Here is a 17,941-nt window from a genome sequence, read left to right as displayed (position 1 = left end):
GACCTCCTGTCATAGGCACAACCAACCCAATCAGCATCAGTAAACCCTGTCGAGTCAAGAGATTTTCCATATGCATAAAATAGCCCATAATCTATAGTACCCTTTACATATCTCATGATCCTCCTGACTGCATCTAAATGTGGTTTGCGAGGCTTCTGCATGAACTAACTAAGCAGCCCTATTGCATAACATAAGTTAGGACAGGTAATGTATATCAAGCTGCCCACCATCTATCAATACATGGTCACATTCTCTGTGTCATTCCCAACATCAATCTGTAGCTTGAAATTTTGATCAAGAGGTGTCTCCATAGGCTTGCATTCAACCATACAATACTTTTGTAACATGTCATGAGCATGCTGCTTCTGTAATAGCCATATACCTTGAGGCATAGAGACTACCTCAATCCTAAGAAAATACTGTAGTTCACCAAGGTCTTTGACTATGAATTCAGTCTGTAAACATGATTTAATTCTAGCAATACCCTCTTCATCATCTCCAGTGATGATAAGATCATCTACATAAACCACTAGAAACACATATCCATGATCTGGCTTCTTCGTGAACAGACTGTGATCTACATCATCCAATCTAAATCCATGTTGCTATAAATAACTACTAATCTGAACATTCCATGCTCTAGGTGCATGTTTCAATCTATACAAAGCCTTTTTCAGCTTACATACATATGTAGGAAAGTCCGGGTGAACATAGCCTTCATGCTACTCCATATATACTTCCTCAACCAAATCAATGTTCAAGAAAGCATTCTTGACGTCCATTTGCCATAATTTCCAGCCTTTGCATGATGCCAAAGCAATGATAGTTTTGACTATTGCCATTTTAGCCACTGGACTGAAAGTCTCCTCATAGTCAAGGCCATATTGCTCTGCATATCCTTTTGCAACTAGCCTGGCCTTATAGCATTCTAACGAACCATCTGACTTTGCACTTAACCTTGTACACCCATTTGTAGCCAATGGAGACTTTTTCTTCAGGCCACTCAACCAATTCCCATCTCTCATTTTCAGCTAGGGCTGCATACTCCTCATCCATGGCAGCACACCAATTATCATTTGTAATTGCATCATCAACTTTGTAGGTTCTTTGTAACATGTCACGCTAGCCATATATGCATAATGGCGGGCTGAATAACCAGTGTATGTAAACCTGTCCACTGGTTTTCTAATTCTCTTAGATCTCGGTAACTATGGCTCACTCTAAGCTTGCCTCTCAAGAGGCGATACATAACAAATCTGCCTTGCTTCAATCGTCATAACAGACGGAATGCCCAAATCACTATCCAAACTATCAATGCTGGATGACTCATAACCTATTGTAACTGGACTTGTCACATCCTCAAGCTCCTTTTCCTTTCCCTTATCCAATCTCCCCCTCACTGACATATTCGTGTCAATGGACATAGGCATACGACTCTGCAAGCGTCCTAACCAAGGACTTACTATAGGTGACCCATCACCTGTAGGACCACTCATAAATGTACTCATTGTAGGTGTATTTTCAGCATTACTAGTGCTGGCTGATCCATTAGTAGCCACTGCAACAGGATTACCATACCACAATGCCAGCTCATCAAAAATAACCTCTGCTAATCAATGTCTCATGTGTAGATGGTACATAACACTTGTATGCTTTCTGGTCTTGTGCATAACCAAGGAACATACTCTTGACAGCTTTAGGATCCAATTTCTTCCTATTTTCATCAAGAATATGCACATGTGCAATGCTACCAAATACCTTCAAGTGTTAAATGTCAATACAACCTCTCATATGGAGTTACATCATGAATCCCTGCTGTAGGGGTTCTATTCACCACATAGACAGTAGTCACTACTGTTTAATCCCAATAACCATTTGGCAAACTCTTCTCATTCAGCATAGCTCTTGCCGATTCCATTGGTACCCTATTTTTCCTTTCTGCTACACCATGTTGCTATGGTGTATAACTACAAATTAACTATCTTCTGATCCCATGTTTAGCAAGGTACCTGTCAAAGTAATTAGAGACATATTCTCCACCTCCATTTGATCTAAGACATGAAATTTTATAGCTCAACTCATTTTCAGCATGCTTCTTGAAGTCCTTGAATGCATCAAACAAATCATCCTTATGTTTCAATATGTAAAGCCAAGTATACCTGCTGAAATCATCAATGAAGGATACATAGTAACGAGCACCACCAAACGAAGCATTATGAGATGGACCCCATACATCTGAATGTACCAATTGCAAGGGTCATGAGCTATTCTGTACATGTCTCATAAATGGAAAACGTGCTTGCTTTCCAAACTGACATGCATCACATACATGTCCAAAGTCATGATACTTGAACTTAGGTAGTCCAAGCACAATCTCCTTCTATTGCATAAATTTTAGCTTTTGTACATTCACATGGCCAATCCACTTATGCCATATCTCAACGTCTCATATAGCACCATCATCATGTCCAAACATGGAAGCTTTCAATTCTTGAATTGATGCATCAAGAGTAAACATTCTGCCATCTCTTTGGCCTCTAGCAATCAATTTACAGCCATTACCATATTCTTTAATAAAGCATCCATCTCTATTAAAAATCACCTGCAAATTCTGTTCTTCCATCTGTCCAACTGACAAAAGATTTCTGGTTATTGTAGGTACATGTAGTACATCATGCATGCTCTTTTTCTTGTCATCAAGCATCAACAACGGAACAATTCCTGTGTGTTGAATGTCATGTTGGGTGTCATCCCCAATACATACATAACCATGTGAACCTGCAACCATCTCATGAAACCATTCTCCATGCAGTGTCATATGATTTGAAGCCCCTGAATCAATGTACCATCTCTCATCTCTATTCTGCCTAGATGCATTCTTAGACACATGCTGCATGGCAAATAATCTGTCAACCTACTCATCATGAGTACTGCTAGAAGATGCATAGTGCCCATGTTGTTTACCCTTTGCCTTCATATCTCCAGGCTTCTTGTAACAATCTGATGGGACTTAAAATAGGCCGGCACTGACTAAGGCACTAGCCAGACCTCATGCCCTCAACAGACAACCCCACCACATGGCCTTGCGGACCAGGAGCGTCTATCGAGGGATACACTAACCTAAACACTAATCACTACGCATTTATAGTCTATAATCCAATGAATGTTCCCTTTCCAGTCTCCTCAAAGGGAGATTATACATATATCGGCAATAAATGCCACATATCACAGACACAATGGCACCCCATCGGCTGATTGCTATGGCCCTACTACAGCTCTTCTACATCTTGGGGATTGGCCCCTCAATGCGATGCTTCCACATATAGACACATTCGAAACAAACTCCCCTCTTAGTGTCAATATATTTATCGTTCCAAGAGTGCACTGATTCTCACTTATCTGTCCCCTTGGACCCACCGTCTAAATCTACAGCCGGGTTGCTCACTCTCTCTACGTGGGTCAAGTCCTAAAGAAACCAAATGCTATGCATCCAGGAGCTTATAATTGATACCATTTAACAATGCTTGATACAAATGTGTATATGATTAAGTGCTCAAACAATTGGAAAAATGGCCTCGTGCATTGCACAAATCCATTCTTTTCATGTTTCTATACACTAACGCGTAATTGCTATGATGAGAGAAGACACCGAGCCTTACACTCGTGCTGTACTTCCCTTTATTTAACTTAACATCATCCTATATGAATAATGAAACAAAGGAATCAAATTTTATATCATATTTCAACACTCAAACTTTCCTCCTCCCCTACCGTTTAAGGTTTTGCCTCATTGCATAGGTAAAGGGGTGATTTTATGTGTAATGCACATAAAATAAGTAGTAAATATTCACAAAAACATATAAATGGGGATAACCTGAGGCAAACCCTCATGCTTTATCGTCATTATACACTCACTGAAACATCCATAATTTTCCTCGTCCCTTCCCTATTTTTTCCTATTTTTCCTTATTTTTATCAATAAAACTTATATATGGATCTATAAGAATGAACATCCATTAGTAGGGCTTGCACAGAGAGAGAGAGTGAGTGAGTGAGTGAGTGAGAGAGAAAAAGAGCGTCGGAGGAGAGGAGGTAAGGCATGGCTATATATTTGGTGAGTGTCATGTGCTCATGCATGATTATTTGCACGTGTTTGTGCATGACTATTCTTTTGTCTTTGAGTCCAATACACTTTCGATTTGTGGTTTTCGGTTGGAAATGTGTTTGTCTTCAATGGCTTTGAGATTGAGGTTTCTCTATTGGGACTCTTATACTCTATTGAAAGTTTCATGTAGTCATCATGGAACAAAGAAAAGCTATGGATGATGTTCCAGACATAGTGCATTCGACTCCATTGAATGCAATTGATTTGGTTGAATCAAAGAAAACAGCCACAACATCATCTCTTCGACACTTGCCTGCTTGGAGCCATTCACATGGGTATGGTAGATAGTTATTCTAATGATTGCATTTTTGCCAAGGTATTGTGTTTTTTTTTGGGAGATAGTCATCTATGTATTTTGTTGCAGCCAAAATGTGGAGTTCAATGGAGTGAATAAAGTTAATGTGCGAAAGATGAAAGAAGTGGCGAGGCAACAGGGAGGGCATGTTAGTAAATCCACAATGACATCAACGATCCAAAGAAACACAAAGGCTGCTTCAAGTTCTTTGGAGTTTAAACGCCTCGAGACCAAGATGAACGAGTTGATGGAATTGCAAACGAGTTTATCCGCACGTGTCGATTATGCACTTGCTATTTACTCTGCAGAGTTGCATGAACAAGCTAAGGGTTTGTATGGTGTTGTGTGCGAGACAAAGCAAACCCTAAGTGTTCTTCAACAAGTCTTGAGTGGTTTGGGTGGTGAAGTGAGGGAACTTTCAGCAATTGTCTCTGAGACAAGTAGGTTGATGAATTTGTTGTTAAATGATATGTGGGCATCGTTTTGGGGGCTTGGAGATGACCACGAGCCTGTGATTTGCCAGAGGGGTTGTCGACTACCGTTTTTGCAGTTCCAAATGAACGTTAATAGGTTCAATGCCTTGCTACAACAATTGAGTCGTCAGATGAATGGTCCCAATTGAGGAGGATTTGCTTGGCTGAGGCTTATGATCTATTATCGTCTCGCTTATATCTTACTTGAAAGTGCTTGGACCAATGTTTTTTTTTGTGATGATGTGTGCTTCCTTTTTGTGAAGCTTATATTGGTTTTAATGTAATGATGTGATACCTCTTTCTTGAGGTTTGATATCACTCTGTCTCTCTCTTCAACATTTGGATGAACGTTATGATCTATTGTTGTCTCGCTTATGAAGATATTGAAATGCTTGGGCCACTACTTTTTTTGTGATTATGTGTGCTATCTTTTTTTGTATCGAGATTAAATTGAGTAAACTGTATTGGGTATCTACATTGTGGTGTGATGTCTCTTTCTTGACGCTTGATATCATATCAAACAATGTGGAACCCTAAACTTTATTCATTTTTATGGTGTAATGCATGTGAGTAATATTTTCTAATTCTATGGTCTAATTGTAATATTCTCTCTGTCCCTCTCTCTCTCTCTCTCTCTCTCTCTCTCTCTCTCTCTCTCTCTCTCTCTCTCTCTCTCTCTCTCTCTCTCTCTCTCTCTCAGAGGAACAGAGTCATCAGACAGGAGATATGGCATATTTATATACAGAGGACATGGGTCAGCCCTGCACAACCACTGCCATCGAAGATGGCACATTATTATACACAGTTCTTGAGCATATCAGAGCAGGGATTCATAGAGATTCCGAGATATATGCAGATCTATATGCCACATCGATTGAGAGTTCTTATTGGAGAGCTCAGGGTATCATCACATCAGCTTATGATTGAGAGTGGCAGAGCCAGTGGCATCCCACGGGAGGAGAGGATATGCCCCCTTTGCAGATCAGAGGTGGAGAGTGAGGAGCATTTTGTTCTCAGATGCCCGGCATACTCAGAGTTGAGATCTAGATACACATTGAGCAGCTCACTTCAGGGATGTATGACTGATATGGATCAGAGATCATTTGGCCGTTTTCTGGGAGAGGCATGGCACATCAGAGAGCAGAGCACACAGCGGGTCCCAGTCAGGGAGGGGCCCACCCAGACGACTATTACACAGTTCTTTCAGACAGACAGAGTGAGAGCTACTATACCAGCCTCTAGCCAGACCTCCGGGCTCACACTACAGCAGGCTGAGGACCAGCGTACCCGACGCCGCACGAGGATCCGGGGGTTTCGAACCCCACAGCCACACCGACAGGAGATCCGGAGGATTCTTGATCTACATCGACAGCAAACTGAGATCCGACGACACTCGACACATTGGATCTCAGATCTCCAGTTTGCTCTTTCTCCACCGTCGATGTACCACATCCTGCATCCAGGAGGGATCACCTGCTATTAGCGACTTCGACGACTGCTACTACATCCCAGGATAGTATATCTCCCTGCATTTGTTACATATACACATCGCACCACTTTATCACAGCCGACATTTGTTCCCCTATCACAGCCGACATTTGTTCCCCTTTTGTAGCCATTATCTGGAGTACCAGAGCTACATATCCACATACACATATACGACACTTATCACACTCACAGCACCGTATTTTCAGTTTCCAGTTTTTAGCTTTTCATTCAGCACTTTTATTTTGGATAGCTGGACCTCATCAGTTGTATCACAGTTTGTCTCATAGGCCAGTTTTGGTCTTTAGAAGACGTTAATATAACTTTCTTTCTTTCTTTCTTTCTCTCTCTCTCTCTCTCTCTCTCTCTCTCTCTCTCTCCAGTGTTTGGTTCAATTTATTGGGGTGATGCATTCTTCTCTCTTTTAAAGAGTTTGTAAACATTGATCTATAGTTTATTTATAGATATAATTATTATGTCTTACAATGTAGTACGTATCAAATAGTAATATTCTCTGTAAAATATGTTTCAATGTCTAGGTACTTGCTATGGATTGGAATAAGATTGTGTATTCTTTCTCTTTTCAAGAGTTTGTAAATATTAAATACATCTATATTTTTAAGTATATATATATTACCTCTTTCTTGAGGTTTGATCTATAGAAATACTTATTATGTCTTGCAATGTACAGAGAAAAGTTCATTGATTTAAGAATCCTAATGTTTTATAGTTTATTGCGCATTTATGTTGAAGAGTGATGTTTGGGTTTGAGTTATAGGTTGGGGGATCGCGCGCTGGTTGGATATAGTTTTTTTTGAAATCTTTGGGTTGGATATATCTAATTGTATAGAATATATAAAAATATATGATGGTTCTAATTTTGACTGCTATTGTTCCTTGCACGTAGGAGGATTGTGCTGATTTAAATTGTCGTACTATTTTTCAATTATGTGATTTTAGATTGATTCTACTTTTAAGTATTTTTGGAAATACTAATCCCAATCAAGTCTCTGCTGGAAAGAATGCATGTTTTCTCTTGATGTGCAGGCTTTGTGAGAATCCAAACAATATGGGATTAAATAATCAGAGAACTAGTAGGGATTATGTGTTGTGTATTCATAGGCATAGACTCAACTCTACACGATATAGACGACGACAGATTGCTAGGCTTAGGGCTCAAATGGCAAGACATGACTGAAGGGGGTATAAAGAGATATGTTCTACTATAGTTGAGTGCCGGAACGTTTTGCAAGGAGGGGCTCTAAATCATGATAGCTTGATTCATGAGGGACTTCATAGTTTGGTTGAGCAGCAGTTTGCTAATGATTATAATTGTGATGCTGAAAATCACCAAAACCTAGGAGATGCTGTGATTAATGAGTCACGTGTAAATAATGCTCCAACCTTTAGTGCTCGAAATGGGGGTTTTTGCTCCATTTTACATGCTTTGCCTACAATGGATATTCATTCTGCAACTACAATATTGCTATTTCAAGACCCGATTATGCATTCCATGGGGAGTCTTTCTGAGATGTGTGAGCGATGTTTGACTAAATTGTGGAGATGTGAGGCTCAAGTGCAGGGGTCAGTTTTGTTTGGTAAATATTGTTGTCGAAATGGAAAAGTAATGTTGCCACAGTTGCAATATCCACCACAACTATTGCATGATTTGTTGCATGGTATGCATCCTCAAAGCAGAGTATTTAAAAATAATATACGAGCATATAATAGTGCTCTTGCATTTGTGTCGCTTGGTGCCAATGTTGATGAGCTTTTGTCTATTGTAGGAAATTCTTATACCTTTAGAGTGCATGGCTCCATTTATCATTGTATAGGCCCTTTGATTTCTAATGTGCAACGACAGGAAAGGCCAATATTTGCACAACTTTATGTTTATGATACTGAGCATGAGTTATCTAATTGCTTGGATGTTATGCCTAATTTATTGCCAAACTTGCTTGGGGAGCTTCAGTCTATGATGCATATGCACAATGCATATGCACAAGCTTTTAGATCCGTGGGTATGCAATTGCAAAACAATCCCTTGCATGATTTGAGAATGACTATTTTTGGGGTTCAACATGCTAATAGACAATACTCAGCTCCAGTGGCAACTGAGGTTGCAGCTATCATGCCACGACAAGGTGATGAGAATACTCTTGATCATCGAGACATACATGTTTATAGTCGGGATGGACGATGTATTGCTATTTCAAACTTGCATAGGGCATATATGCCAATGCTATACGTTCTTCTTTTTCCTATGGGTGATGATGGTTGGCATGTAAAGGTACCTTATAGTGGTGTTAATGTTCCAATTAATATACATGGATTGTCTAATAAGGATTGTGTTACTCAGATGCAATTTTATGCATTTCGACTACAAGTGCGTGAGGACACTGAGGTGTGCATGTTGCGGGGTGGCCGATTGTTGCAACAATTTATTGTTGATGCTTATTGTAGTATAGAGCAATGTAGGTTAGCTTGATGTCATCAAAATCAATCAGTTTTACGCTCGGAAGTTTATAAGGGCTTAGCAGATATGGTGGGAGTGATGGATGATGGGCCCATGGGGATTGTTGATGCCTATATTGGAAAAAGGGTGGTTTTGCCGTCTTCTTTTACTGGTGGGCCAAGACACATGTATCAGTTGTATCAGGATGCCATGGCTATAGTGCGAAGTAAGGGAAAACCTGATCTGTTTATAACGATGACATGTAATCCAAAGTGGTTAGAGATAACTAATGCTTTGTTGCCTAGACAGACTGCTTATGATCATCTTGATTTAACTGCTCGGGTATTTCATAAAAAACATGCTGATATGATGCATACATTGTTGAAAAGGAATATGTTTGGAAATGTTGCAAGCTATGTTAGTGTGATTGAGTTTCAAAAGCGGGGGCTACCACATTCTCATACTTTGCTAATTTTGGAGCATCCTTTAAAACCCTCTGAAGGATGCCATTATGATAGATTTGTTTGTGCTGAGTTTCCTGATAAAGCAAGGTTTTTAGCTTTGTTTGAAACTATCTCAAAATACAATGTCCATGGTCCTTGCGGTGTAATGAATCCCAAGAGCCCTTGCATGCGCAATGGTTGATGCACTAAAAAATTCCCTCGGAGGTTTGTGAATGTAACAACTATTGATAGCTCTGGCTATCCTGTTTATAGAAGACGAGATGATGGAAAGACAGTCACAATAAAGGGTAATACTATTGATAATCGATGGATTGTTCCATACAATCCGTACTTGAGTAAAAAATACAATGCACATATAAATGTTGAGGTATGCTCAACAGTGGCAGCTGTTAAGTATTTGTATAAGTATATATACAAGGGACATGATCGTGCAACGATCAAATTTTTTGTTGGAAACTCAGGGTTAAATGGTACGACCATTCGTGAAGTGGATGAGATCGAGAGTTATTTAGATGCACGGTATGTTCTGCTTCGGAAGCGTGTTGGCAAATATATGACTATGCATTGCACAATGAGAAGCCTGATATACAGTGGTTGTAGGTGCACTTACCTGATGAGAATTATGTGCTATTTCAAGATACAGACAATATATCAGATGTTATGCATAATGAAGATATTAGGAAAACTACTCTTACGGAATGGTTTGTGTGCAATCGTATTCATCCAAAGGCTCGAGCTATTCGGTATCAAGACTTCTCGGTGTATTGGGTGTGGAATGCACAACAAAAGGTGTGGACGAAGAGAAAGTGTGGAAATACGTGTGGTTGAATATACTTTGTGCCGCCCACATCTGGTGAGCGTTATTACTTGCGAATGCTCTTGATAGTGTCTCCAGGATGTATGTCTTTTGATTATTTGCGTACTATTGGCAACGTGGTGTACAACACCTTTAAGGAAGCCTGCATTGCAAAGGGCATGTTAGAGGGTGATGATGAGTGTGTTGTGTGCTTGGAAGAGGCTGCATCTATACAGATTGGTGCCCAGTTGCATGCTTTGTTTGGTGCAATTTTGGTCTTCTGTGAGCCTGCGCAGCCTGGTCAGCTCTGGGATAGGTTTATGTCACCGATGGTGGAGGATATTTTGTATAAGTTATAGCTAGAGCATGTGCATATATCTTCTGCAGTTCTACAACAAGAGGCATCAAAGAGGGCTTTATTGCATCTTCAGGATCTTTTGCGACAACATGGGAGAAGATTGTCTGACTTTGATGGATTGCCAGAACCTCATCTAACAAATTCTCAATTGTGTGCTAACCCACTTTTAGAAGACGAATATGCATATGATATACTGGAGCAATGTAGAGTTTGTGTTTGTATGGTGGCAATGTTGAATGATGGACAGAGGGTTGCATATAATGCAGTTATAGGTGCCATTGGTGGAAACTTTAGGGATTTTTTTTTTTGGATGGTCCCGGTGGGTCTGGAAAGACATTTCTTTATAAGTGTTTGCTTGCCAGGTTGCGTAGTGATGGTCATGTAGCATTGAGAACGGCATCATCTGGCATTGCTGCTTTGCTTCTGTAGGGCGGTCGTACTACTCACTCGAGATTTAAAATTCCATTGGATCTATGTAATCAATCCACCTGTAATATTCCTATTAAGAGCAATCTTGCTCAACTGTTCAGGCAATCGAGCCTTATTTAATGGGATGAGGCTCCCATGATGCAAAGGCTTGCATTTGAAGATGTTGATAGAACTTTAAGAGATATTATGAGCTGTGATAAACCATTTGGTGGAAAGGTTACTTTGCTTGGAGGTGATTTTAGGCAAATCCTGCCTGTCGTGATGAAGGGCTCCCGTGAAGATATTGCTAATGCGGCACTATGTTACTCTCCTTTATGGTAGTATGTTAAGGTGCTGAGGTTGTCTGGGAATATGAGGATGTCAACCGTTGGTGGTGTAATGGATAATGGATTTGTTGCTTGGATTCAGGGGATAGGGAATGGAGTGGGTATTACGGAGAATTGTGATAAGTTACATATTCCATCTAGCATGGTATTGAAAGGGTGCTCTATTGAAACCTTGGTTAATAGTGTGTACGGTGAAGTGTCCACGGTGAGAGACTTTGGGGCATATTTTAGTGAGCGTGCTATACTTGCAGCACGGAATACAGAGGTGGCTTCTTTGAATCATTGTGCATTGCAATCGATGCCAGGAGAATTTATACAGTACTATAGTGCGGATTCAATTGTAGAGACGGGTGATAGCTCATTTTTGTACTCTGTAGAGTATTTAAATACACTAGATCTTGGAGGTGGATTTCCTTCCTATCTATTGTTGCTAAAGATGAATGCACCTATTATTCTGCTTAGGAACTTAAATCCAGCAAAAGGTTTGTGTAATGGTACACAGTTGATGTGTAAGGTATTCAATAAAAAGGTGATAGATGCTGAAATAATAACAGGGACAAATGTAGGGGAACGAGTTTTTATTCCTAGGATCAATTTTATTCCTAGCACCTTGCAGTTTCCATTTGCTATGAGGCAGAGGCAATTTCCTATTCGATTGGCGTTTGCTATGACGATCAATAAGTTGCAAGGCCAAACATTGTCTATTGTTGGTCTTTACTTAAAGACACTAGTATTTACACATGGACAGTTGTATGTTGCATTTTCAAGGGTGAAATCGTCATGCGGTGTGAGGGTGTTATTGGATGGGGATGAAAGCACTATGAATGTCACGACGAACATTGTGTACAAGGAGGTACTTCAGAAGATGCAATGAGGTGCATTGCTTTTTTGCAAAGATGCATACGGAGATGAATTTTTTTAGAGATGTATCTATTGAATTTTGATGGCTTTGTAGTCCTTGCTTCGTGTGTATGTGAGATAGCCTCAGAGTTGTATTCGGTTGGCATATACTCGATGGTAATTGAGTATATATTCCCTACACTGTATATAAGTGTTTGCTTGACTTTTGCAGATGCCTACTCCAAGCTGGGGTTATTATCCAGCTTCTGAGTATTAGAAGGAACTGCAATGTGACTTGTGCGCAGTGACAACGGATGATATTATAAGAAGAACGCTTGCAAGGGTCATTGAGCGTTTGTATGATGATGTCAACATAGAGATTTTACTTCCAGTCTTTATTGAGGTGGTGCATTGTGGGTATACTCAGTGCTTTCGAGTGCATATGGGTGAAGCTGAGCAAGACAAGAGGTTTCGGCGATCTCACATTGATAGAATACCGAGGGGGTGGCCGGCATATGAATTTAAGGACCTCAGTTGTTTTGTGATGCTACATCAAGCTGTGACAATGCCTACCAAGTGGTTTGCAAGTATTAAGCCAGGTATTGTTATTCCACTGTTAAGTGATCTTTGTCAATTGTTGGATGTGTTCATGTTTACGTTGTGAGCTTTTAAAATTTTAGGCGCAAGAAAGAGAGGAAAGACTATCATGTTCCCTGTATCATCACCCGGACAAAGAGTGGCAATGGGACTTGCTTCTCCTGAGCTTGCTGTGTTGGAGAATGGGATTTTTCCCAGTGATTCCTTAAAGAAAAGAAGGCTTCATTTTGGTTAGGCCTGATGGAAAGTTTCAACATCTTTGTAGCGTTTGGATGTAGATGTATCTATATCTATTTATCATAGGTGTAATCAAGAAGTGGTACTTAGTGATTTGTTGATACTTGGATTTATGATACAAAGTTTTCGGCTCTGGAGCAAGATTTGGTTTTGGGCTTTGCTTCACCTATCTATATTTGATGCTTGGATATGCTTACACTTTGTGGTTCATTTCAGCGTAGCAATGTTATTTCTGATTGTAACATCGAATGATCATGTAGAGCTACTTCTAGCTATTGCGCATAGTAGGTATTATTGTTTTAATGTTAAGTCCCCTGTACCATCAACAAGACGGAGAGTGGCGATCAGACTTGCTTCACCTGGCCATGCTATATTGGAGAGTGGAAATACTATTATGTCCCTTATACCATCAACAAGATGAAGAGTAGCAATCGGACTTGCTTCGCCTGGCCATGCTATATTAGAGAGTGGAAAATTTCCCAGTGATTTCTCAATGAAAAGAAAGCTTCGTTTTGGTTAGACCCTATGGGAACTGTAAATTTTTTTGTGACATTTGGATGTAGATGCATAGGCACAATCAAGGAGTGACACTTTGTGATTTGTTGATACTTGAAATTGTGGTGCAAGGTTATTGGTGCAGTCTCTAGAAGAAACTTTGGTTTCGGGCTTTGCTTCACCTATGTGGGTTATTAATACTGAGAGTTTGCCTGCAATGCTTGGACAAACTTAAATTTGTGGTGTGGCTCATATATCTTTTATTTGTGGTTCGTTTCACTGTAGGAATGTTATTTCTCATTGTAACATCCAAGGATACAAGTTGTTTCTAATTGTTATGCTGAGCAAGTATAGATACAAGTATATAAGTTTGGTGCATGGTCATTGCATGTATATATGAGTCTATGTACTCTTTGATGCAAATGCATATTTGGCCTTTTATACATGTGTAAGAGAGAGAGAGAGAGAGAGAGAGAGAGAGAGAGAGGTTGAGAGTGATTGAGCGAGTGAGTGAGTGTGGATACAGAGGGGGGAGGTGTAAATGGGATGAGTAGAGAAAAGTAAAGCATGTGATGTTTTTGTGATAGCATTATCCACTGTGCAATATGGAAGTGAAGCGCACGGCAGCTTCACTTCCCTCGCACCGCACTTCGCGGCAGCGAAGTGGGATAGTGTTCCTTGCGCGCGAAGCACGCCAGGAATGCTAGTTTGGACAAGTGAGTCTTGCAAGAGCGTTTGCTGACTTGTTGTGATATTATTAATTGATGAGTTGTCCATTGAAGGAGAATTTTGTTTGACTAATCCATGGCGGTCATTTCTTGGCTAGTATTGAAAGTCATTTAAAATGTCTCTAAGTTGATGAGCATCCCAATAAATGTGAGAGTGCAGGCGGCCAAACCTCACTTTTTGAGTTTATCCATGTGTGGGTGTTCGCCTGTGTATGTAACGACCCTAAGTATGTATTACACATACATTAAGAGTATTTCTAATGAGTTTCTTAGGGTAATGATTAATCAGATTGGCCCAAGCTCCCGACTATGAGTTGATGGAGCGTTTCGAAGCCTCTAATGGAAGGTGCAGCAGAATTGGATCTGCTGTCGATGTGCGAAGGTGCAGAGAGAGAAGAACCTCTCTGTGTTTTTGAGCCGCAGAAACTGAGAGGACAAGCCCCATGTGCACGCCATCGTTTCTTGGCGTCATGGTAGAACAGGGTTGCACAAAGACCTTTCTTCAGATGCTATGGAAAAACAGGGGATTTCACTGTCCAGGGATACCATCTACTGCCTTCTGCAGGAATGCACCAGTAAAAAAGACCTGGCCGCAAGCAGGACTGCGTATTCCACCATGGTTAGCAATGGCCTTCATACAATCCCTCTTCTGGCAGACCATCTCATCCGCGCTTTCGCCTCCTGTGGCAGCTCATCAGACGCCACACAAGTGTTCTTGCAGGTACTGCATCCTACAGTATACACTTGGAATGCTCTCATCTCGGGGCTTATCGCAGTTGGAGATGGGGAGAACGTGCTTACGTTGTACTACAGGATGCAGGAGCATGGCATTGTACCGGACGATGTCACAATTTTATATGCTTTGAAAGCATGTCACAGCATAAATGCAATCACGTCTGGGAGGCTTTTGCACCATCAAGTTATTAGCAGTGCACTCAATTCGAGTGTCCTGGTCAGCAGCACCCTCATTGACATGTATGCAAAATGTGGAAGTTTGTTGGAGGCTCAAAGAGTATTCAGCATGCTAGAGGGCCGTAATACTGTTTCTTGGGGTGTGCTGATCAGTGGATATGTGCAGCATGGGCATGGTCAATTAGCACTCGAGCTTTTAGACAAGATGCATGAAGAGGGCTTTTTGTCAGATGAAGCCACTTACTTGTGCACCTTGAAAGCATGCAGTAGCAAAGGAGCCACATGGCGTGGGAGGTTAATTCATGATCAAATATTATCTTTTGGTTTGGATAACAATGGTGCTATTGGGAATTGTCTTATTGATATGTATGCTAAATGTGGTGACTTAGAAGATGCACGAAGAGTTTTTGATAGATTATCACATAAAGATGCCATATCTTGGGTTACACTCATGGCAGGATGCTTACAGAATGGGTATGGCGGACTTGCTCTAGAGTTTTTCAATAATATGCAACAGGTGGGTTTACAGGCAGATAAAGTGGCCCTTATGTGTATCTTGAAAGCCTGTAGCAGCATTAAAGCTGTGGATGAAGGGGCGATAATTCATAGTCAGATAGTAGAATATAGATTGGATTCTGATTCTGCTATAGAAAACAGCCTCGTTGATATGTATGCAAAATGTGGCAGCCTGGATGAAGCACACAAAGCTTTCTTCATATCAAGAAGTAGAGATGTTTCGTCATGGAGCTCATTAATCGTGGGGTATACTCAGCATGGACATGGTCGTGTTGCACTGGAGCTTTATGAAGAAATGCAAGATAACTGCATTGAACCAACAACTGCCATATTTTCTAGTGTATTGACAGCATGTGGAATCATACAAGCCTTGGAATATGGCAGACTCACACATGCACAGATAATGAAAAGGAAGCTTGAACAAGATTTAGTTATTGGAAACTCCCTGGTTGACATGTATGCCAAATGTGGGATTCTAAGTGATGCATGTACTGTATTTTATGAGATACCAAATCGGGATGTGGTATCCTGGGGTGCTCTATTTGCAGGATACATAGAGCAAAATTTTGGAGTACGTGTGTTTGAGCTTTTTGCTGACATGCAGCTTGAAGGTATAGAACCAAACCAAGCCATATTTTTATGCTTGTTGAAAGTATGCATTAGGCTCAGAGAATTATATCAAGCAAGGCAGCTTCACCAACATATTATTGAAAGTGGATTCGATTCAGAGGTGGTTTTAGGGAGCACTGTTGTTGACACGTATGTGAAGCTAGGGTTCATGAATGATGCATGTAAAGCATTTAGGCTGTTGAAAAAACCAGATATCATATCATGGGGTGCCATAATTGCAGGGTATGCCCACAATGGGGAGGGTTTTCCTGCTCTGGAACTTTTTTTTGAAATGCAACAGAAAGGGATAAAGCCCAGCAAGGTCATCTTTCTAAGCATCCTCAAAGCATGTGGAAGCTTAGGTTCTCTTGAACAGGGAAAGCATGCGCATGATCAGATCCTGAAGAGTAGCCTTGAATCTGATCTTTTTGTTGGTAGTGCTCTTCTTGATATGTATGCCAGGTGTGGGAAGTTAGACGAGGCTCAGAAATTGTTTAATGAATTGCAAAATCAGGATGTTGTGTCATGGGGATCCATGATTATGGGCTATGCTGAATTGGGAAACTGGAAAATGGCAACCCAATGCCTTGACAACATGCAGCGACGAGGCTTAAAACCAGATGATGTGGTGTTTACAAATATTCTGACTGCTTGTCGTCAGTCGGGCATTTTACAAGGTGGCCACATATTTTTCAAGCAGATGACAGAATCATTAGGTATCAAACCGAGCATTCTTCATTATGAGCTGTTGGTTGAGCTTCTGGCACAAGCTGGACATCTGGATAGAGCTTTAGACATGATGGCTAGCATTCCATTTTTGCCTGATGCCATTATGTTGACATCTCTACTCACAGGATGTCGAATGTTTGGCAATTTGGATTTAGCAAAACAATGTTTTGAAAAGGCTGTTGAGTTGGACCCCAAGGATGCATCAGGGTACATGCTGATGTCAAATGCTTATTTTGATGCAAGTATGTGGGAGGGAGGTTTGAGCATAGATTGCCTAAGGAAGGGTGCAGGTGTACAAAAGAAGCCTGGAAAGGCATGGGCTGAAGTTAATGGCAATGTGCGAGAGTTTGTTGTAGGGTGTCAAAGCCATCCAGATAGTGATCAAATTTGTGAAAAAATGAGGAGAGTGAGAAGGATGATGAATGAGAAAGGACATGCACCATATTACGACTCTTTTGTTGAGCCCTCAATGCATAAGACTCGGACCCCCTTTGTAGATTACAATCAAAAGTCTAGGGTAACCTCAGAGGTAGATGGAATCAAGGACATTGTAGATAATTCAATGAGCTTTGTAGTCCAGGGAGCGTTTTGTATATCTCAGCAAGATGCTTTATTGAATGACAGATTAAGTAAAATCAACTTCATGGTTTTAAAGCCTCTACTTTTGTGCTGTTATATATTAATAGGTAATGGTTGCTTGTCTTGTCGTGTTCTAAACTAACGATTGTGTTGATTTGAACTTATGATTTGACCATGGCCAAATTTGTAACACCTTGTGCAAATAATATGCACAGCAGTGGAGACTAAAAGTCCAGAGCAAAACACCTTGAATATTTTAAGTGCCTTGAAAAGAAAAAATATACACTCACTACATCCCTCAAGTGATCTATTTGCCTATGGATCAACTACATAATAAAGAGGGCTAGTTTTCTCTTACTTCCACACCACACCATGGATCAAAGAGATGCAAAAAAAAAACTAGAACTATTGCCACGTTGAATATTGCTTCATTATTGAATGATGTGTGCCAAG

The 17,941-nt window shown here is 40.5% G+C and overlaps 1 protein-coding gene across 1 annotated transcript; it reads left to right on the top strand.

Annotated features, from left to right (window-relative positions):
* The first annotated feature begins 14,423 nt into the window (after positions 1-14,423).
* LOC148021996 (pentatricopeptide repeat-containing protein At5g27110-like) lies at positions 14,424-17,661 on the top strand. The gene has a single exon (XM_087697555.1). It carries the CDS (start codon positions 14,655-14,657, stop codon positions 17,628-17,630), a length of 2,976 nt encoding a protein of 991 aa, XP_087553681.1. The 5' UTR covers positions 14,424-14,654; the 3' UTR covers positions 17,631-17,661.
* The last annotated feature ends 280 nt before the right edge of the window (positions 17,662-17,941 follow it).

Source organism: Lygodium microphyllum, chromosome 17 (assembly GCF_053477565.2).
Source record: "Lygodium microphyllum isolate KBCC chromosome 17, Lygodium_microphyllum_v1.1.10, whole genome shotgun sequence".
Taxonomy (NCBI): domain Eukaryota; kingdom Viridiplantae; phylum Streptophyta; class Polypodiopsida; order Schizaeales; family Lygodiaceae; genus Lygodium; species Lygodium microphyllum.
Note: the sequence above shows the minus strand (reverse complement) of the source record. Positions and strands in the feature narration are given on the sequence as shown.